Source organism: Channa argus, chromosome 10 (genome assembly GCF_033026475.1).
Source record: "Channa argus isolate prfri chromosome 10, Channa argus male v1.0, whole genome shotgun sequence".
Classification (NCBI taxonomy): domain Eukaryota; kingdom Metazoa; phylum Chordata; class Actinopteri; order Anabantiformes; family Channidae; genus Channa; species Channa argus.
Genome location: NC_090206.1, coordinates 13,403,619 through 13,409,757, shown reverse-complemented (window position 1 = coordinate 13,409,757; position 6,139 = coordinate 13,403,619). Strand labels below are relative to the sequence as shown.

General features: G+C 41.0%; 1 protein-coding gene across 3 annotated transcripts in view; it reads right to left on the bottom strand.

The window, feature by feature from the left end:
- Positions 1-5,372, bottom strand: part of etf1a (eukaryotic translation termination factor 1a) — a 6,937-nt gene extending 1,565 nt beyond the window's left edge. Inside the window, exons 1-10 of one of the 3 annotated variants that reach the window (XM_067519392.1) lie at positions 5,216-5,372; positions 4,780-4,890; positions 2,887-3,062; positions 1,799-1,938; positions 1,549-1,687; positions 1,234-1,424; positions 867-996; positions 607-780; positions 457-521; positions 216-363 (exon numbers count right to left, since the gene is read on the bottom strand). In XM_067519392.1, coding sequence (XP_067375493.1) covers positions 216-363; positions 457-521; positions 607-780; positions 867-996; positions 1,234-1,424; positions 1,549-1,687; positions 1,799-1,938; positions 2,887-3,062; positions 4,780-4,865 — 1,249 coding nt within the window. In that variant the 5' untranslated portion in view covers positions 4,866-4,890; positions 5,216-5,372. Of the gene's footprint in view, positions 1-215; positions 364-456; positions 522-606; positions 781-866; positions 997-1,233; positions 1,425-1,548; positions 1,688-1,798; positions 1,939-2,886; positions 3,063-4,779; positions 4,891-4,974; positions 5,131-5,215 lie in introns of those variants that run through there. The other 2 variants (XM_067519393.1, XM_067519394.1) reach the window with 2 other exon arrangements.
- Positions 5,373-6,139: the final 767 nt, after the last annotated feature.

Sequence of the window (6,139 nt, the reverse complement as noted above, 5' to 3'; positions counted from 1 at the left end):
GAGGATGTAGTTAAAGAAAAGATAAAGCATTCCTTAGTTTGCCTATAGACATTGTTTTCTCTTTGACTTAGATTTTTGCTTGCCTTGTACCTAACTTGTAAGTTGCTTTGGATAAAAGCGTCTGATAAATGTAAATGTAGATTCTATTCATCATTGATGCTTTAAAAGATCTACGAGTCCTTGTGTCATTAACTTTATAACAATAGTGTGCTTACCCCCGATGCCTCCAAAGCCCTTGACGAACTGGGACCCTTCCTGGCTCTTGTCTGTTACTATTTCCAGCGTGGCTCCGAATTTTTTGTAGTTGTTGGCAAACCACTCCAGCAGTGGCATGCTCTCAATGAGCTCATGTTCCTGCCCAGTCTACAAAAACATCCAGGTTCAGAAATTAATGTCATGATGGGTAAATTTTCTAACTTATACCATAGGCATATGTCCTTTCTTTGCCGTGGTTACCTCTTTGTCTGTGAAGTGAGACTTGTCTTTCTCCTGTTCCGGCGTTAAGTATAAAGTCTTTTCATCTGCAAAGCAAAAAAAGAAACAAGATTATAGCATCACCTAATTTTTTTTTTTAGCCATGGTAGATAACAGATGTGATTTGTATACCATTCTCGGCTCCATTGCTCTCTGCCCCATGCACACGTAGAATGTAACGCATAGTGTCTAAGTTCTCATAGACTATTAGGATCTCTACTGCTCCCATCTCGAGGGCTTTGAGTGTGTCCTCCACACCAAAACAGTACTTGCCCGTATCCTGACTGATCTCATCGAAGTAACGCCCTATAAAGAGGGACAACCATTAGTAAAATCACTTCAACTAGTAAGGCCTAAACAGTTTTCCCAATGTTTTTAACAGCAAGACTCACCTATGAGCTTCTTCTCCTGAATGAACTTGACATTAGAGAGAACTTCAGCTGAAAGCTCAATAGCCTGGTTGAAACCATTCTCTCCTCCATAGGAGATGTCCACCAGCTTCAGAACCTTGGCCTGTAACCTCTATAAAAAGGAGGAAGGAAAAAAAAATATACAAAATTAACACACACATACAAAATGCTACTATTATAGTCACATCTAGTGGCAGCAGCAAATCAAGTTGCTTACACACACAAAAACAAATATACTAAGGATTATGTTCCCACTAGAACTGTGAAAAGATATCTAAGGAAAGCACAATTATGGCAGGCTTAATGCTTTCAACTTTGGTACAAATGTTTATTAGCCACACTGACTTACTGGGTCAAACATGTCAGACTGGCTGAGCTCGGTCTTGAAATCAGCAGAACCAGCCAAAACCATTCCCGCCACATTAACTTTGTCATTCGATACAAAAAGCTGGACAGCCGTCTCAGCCACTTTTCTCACATAGTTGTGTCTCTTTTCCATTCTCAAACGAGCAAAACGAAGAGCAGACTGCCCTCCCCTGCCTAAAATAAAGACATGAGGCAATCAGTACACTGTTGCTGAAACAAAACAAAGAGCCACAAAATAACACAGGTTAATATATAACACAGTTATAAGTTCAGTATTGTAAGCATTGTGGGTCAGTACCGTGCTTCTTGGGTAGGTCCACGGTGAATTTGTGCAGCACCTCCCTGGTGTTACCCTGCAGCGTGCCAAACAGTGCCCCACTACCATCGATCACAATAAAGCCAAACTTACTGTCGTCGGACAACAGGGCTGTCAGTGCCTGGTTCCAAAGAACGGATGATGAGAAATGTGACAGGAAGCAATAGATAAAGCCCTTCCCCCCCATTTACCTTTTCTACAAGACAAATCTTCTACATGCAAAAGCCCTCACCTCAGTGTGGAACTTGTTGTCACAGAGGTACAGAGAGGTGTTGATTGGCTTAAAAGGCTCAAAGTCGATATTGACTTTCTTCTCCTTGCCTTCCTCTGTCACAATGGTGCCACAGTAAACAACTAACCCATTGGGCGGCACTGACAAGAGAGTAAAGTCAGAGACTAAAGTCAGAGACTAAAATGTTAAAAAAATAAAATAAAATTATGTATACACAATGGACAAGGAATGTAAAAAAACAGACATTCAGAGACACCTTGTGCTACTTCATCAAATTTCTGGAGGTTCAGGCATGTCACTGAACAAGCGGTCAAATGTTCTGGAGGTACATAGTCTGACAAATTCTCGTGTTCCTCTTATATGATGTATGCACTGAGACTTAATGGTTAGTGCTTATAGAAAAAAAAAAAAGGTCCCACAACCACCACATCTAGTGCCAATAAACAGTATCCTCTCATTTATTAGCTGGATTCCTTTGACCTCGTAAGAAAAAACAAAAACCTTGTACCATGGAGTGCACCTTCAAAACCCAATACAGTGTTATGGCTTTGGAAACAATATTGGCTTGATTTCAAGTTGAATTTAGACAGACAATTGCCCTACGTCTAAACAATGCAAAAGGTTGCGTTACTGGGGTTGTGTTCTTTCCTGTACCAGCGAGACAATGAAATAGGATCTAGGAAGGACAGTTGAATGGATCCATGTGGTTAAAACTTCTTATATGCTAAAAGCAGAACACAGTATTTTAATACTCACAAGATTTCATATCTGTAAATAAAACTGTCACAGTTTTTTTTGTTACAGAGCAGGTATTCGTGAAACAGTGCTTTTATAGATGATGACATCTTACACAGCAACAAAATTATATGTAAAAATAAAACTCTTCTGTACAACTATGTGTTTTGGTCCAAGTTTCATTTGAGTAAATACACCTCAACCATTTCAATAAATAAGAACTGCATTTCTGTCCCACAGGGCAAATGTCTAAGACCTGCCTTAGTGTTTCATTAAATACATATAGCTAGCTGACTCAACACTGAAAACCTACAGGAAAGTCAGCAGAGTTTTTCTTTTACTATAATACATACCCTTGTTGTAGAGTTTTAGTCTTTGCTGTACAGAAGTGATGGCCCCGAGTACAGAGAGCCTGTTGACTCTGCTCTTGATGTTGGAAGCAGTGCCAAACTCATCCGCTAACATCTTTGCCACTCTGGATATCTGGTCCTTGGGAGGGATGATCAGTGAGATCATACTGGTGCCATTACTATAAGAGAGATGATTTTATGTTAGTGTTCACATAAATTTGGCATACAGAGGCTGCTATTGAATGTAGTGTCTGACTACACACCAATAATACAATATACTTTTTTTTTTTATACACACACACACCCACCTCAAAATGTTAGGATTATTCAACTAATGAAATTTCAGGAGGCACCTTTACTGGTGAAGTGAATTTGCCCTTCTCTAAACTTTTGAATGCACATATCTAGCTGTTCAATGTTTCAGCACTTGTTGCATAACATGTTGTTCTCTGTCAAGGTGATTAACAAAAAAACAAACACACACAGATGGATCCATGGACTGCTAAATGTTCTGATTCAATGGCAATGTATATAAACAGTTCTCTTCATCATGCTGTTCATATTTTGATATCATTAGATCAAGATGACACCTGACAAGTTATTGATACATAGACATTGTTTGTTGTGGTATATCCACCACTGTTAGCTTTTGTTTCATAAATTGTTTGAGTTGAAGAAATTACTATTGCATGCTTCTACTTAAATGCATTATTTTATGATATAATTTATAGTATAATAATTACTGTAGCATGAACTTTACATTTTCCATAAAATTCACCCTAAAGTGCGAACATCCCCACTTTTTTGTGAGGTGTGTGTAATACAGACACAACCCCACCTCATAATCTAAGACTTATTATTACATTATTACACATCACATCCCTTTAACACACACACGAACTGTGTGGCTCTCACTTGAAGAGTTCATAATCCAGGCCCTTGAAGCCAAGGGTTGCATTTCTCTGCCACATCGTGCCCTCTCCATCTACTGTCAAAACAGAAATAATACCAACACTACACACACTGGGGAAGGTAACGGCAGCCGGGTGAATATAGGGGAAATTGTCAACTGTGTGTGACATGGCTGGCGGTGGAGCACAGAACAGCAAATTCTGCGCAACACTAGATGGCAAACTGTCGCAGAGCAAGGTAGAAACCAGTGCAGTAACACCCACATTTCACAAGTCGTGTGTGAAAATACAAGGCCACAGTGTTCCGACAGGCAAACAACTTACTCTAAAATATCATTAACCTGATATTTTTCTTGCTAATAAAGCCTAGGCTAAAACGTTGAGCAGTTAGGCTGCCATGAGGTTAATGGACAAACGGGCACTTTGGGAAGCTCTTTAATAAAAACATCAATTAAAACGCTGTGAAAGCTTTGAAATTCCTGAATCGGATCATGTGGAAGTAAAACCGCAGATCGCCGGTCTTCCTTTCTCATCAACGTGCTTTCTTACTAAAAGGCACCAATGGCGGCCTCTTTCCAGAGATGACGTCTATTAGCGACTTTCATTAGAAACAAAGCTAACGCTACCGTTACCAGGCTTATACCCTTTGGTGGGAGTTGAGGCAACAATTTTCAACATGTTAGAGATAACACATAAAAACAAGCAAACCTAAACACGTGTCCTTTTGAACGAGCGCCCTGTGTCCAATATTGCGAGGGATTAAATACGACAGCAGTTAGCGCCTAGCAATTAGCAAGCTAGAAGCAAAAGCTGCAACAAGCTAAGTTAGCTATGCTAAGCTAACCCCTCCCAAATTCGGCCCTAGCCACTTATCCGATTTCCAGCTGTTGCGGAGGTCCACATTCACACAACCACCTGAAGCCGAAATCACTAGTACAGACAGCCCAACCACTGCATCTAGACACAACTCAAATTAATCTCTTACCCACGAGCAGCTTCCAAACTCTTGATCAGCTTCTTTATTTTCCATATCTCCACGTTCCTGTCCGCCGCGCTGGGGTCGTCCGCCATCTTTCTGCTGTAATCGCTTCAGCACCTAAAAGGACGTGAAAAGGGAAAAGTAAAGCATGTGTGGTAAAGCGGCCAGTGAGAAGATGGACTCGATTCATTTGGGCTTGACCTCTCCAATCTAGTAGCGCAGTGTCCGTTTAGGAACCTGACCGTGAGGGAAAGACTTTAACCGGGCTGTCTGTACCAGTACAGTGCACGGTGAACACCAGGCCTACAGTGTTCCAGGCCCTAGAGTCCACCCTGTTCTTATCTAATACGACCTACTTTCCTCTACCGTGGAAACCATATGATAATCAAGTTCCAGCTTTTTCGACGTTAAGTACATTTCGGCAACAGAGTGGATAGCATACCTGCCTCGGACAACGCCGCTCCACTCTGCTCTCAATCTGTTGCACTATGTCGAGTCGGTGGTCCGAGGAATGACGTTGCCTAACCGACCGGTTTCTCTCCTCCACACGCTGCGCGTGGTCCTATCGATAGAGGCGCTTCCGCTTCTTCTTCTTTGGGTTTTAATGGCGGGTGGCAGACCAGCTTTCAGGTGCATTACAGACACCTACTGGCCTAGAGTGTGGATCTGTAGCTTACAGGGGGAAAACATTACAAATGTTTGTTCTATTCCCGTTTTGTAAAGCACATTTAAAAGACTGATACCGTTCAATGCTGTCTTCTTTCCTAGCTCGCTCCCCAGTGTCGTGTCAAGTGTTCTTTTTTAATTTTTTTTGCCTCGTTCTGTGAAATGACAGGTTAATTCCTGTGTGACATATTCAAAGATCTATGTTGAGTGTCTCTTCTTTCTGAATCTTGCCCCATGTTCTAGGTCAGTCAGTGTTTGTATGTTGTAAAGAAGTTATCATGTGGTCTTGCCAAAATTTGTGCACATAATCCCTAATAAAGGTTTTACCCTCATCCCTACTTATGAGAAATCCCATATCATTTTTGGGGATTTCGGTGGTTGTTGTCCTAATATCTACCTCCACATTTGGACCTTCAACCCATACATAACTCAAAGGAAAGAGACACCCATACCCCTATGATGCACACCACATAGTAAGTTAAGTACTTCATATACAAGATCTTGTCTGCATAATGATTTTGCCGATTCGTTGCTTAAAGGTGCTGACAAACTATTAAAAGCTATTACATTATTAGATTGTTTTCTTCCACACTGCAGTGTTAGCAATATTGCCTAAAGCTGAACTGTTTATATTCAGAGGTGGTATAGTTCCCTCTTTTTCAATGCTGCCTCAAACTAACAACCACCAAACACTAGAACC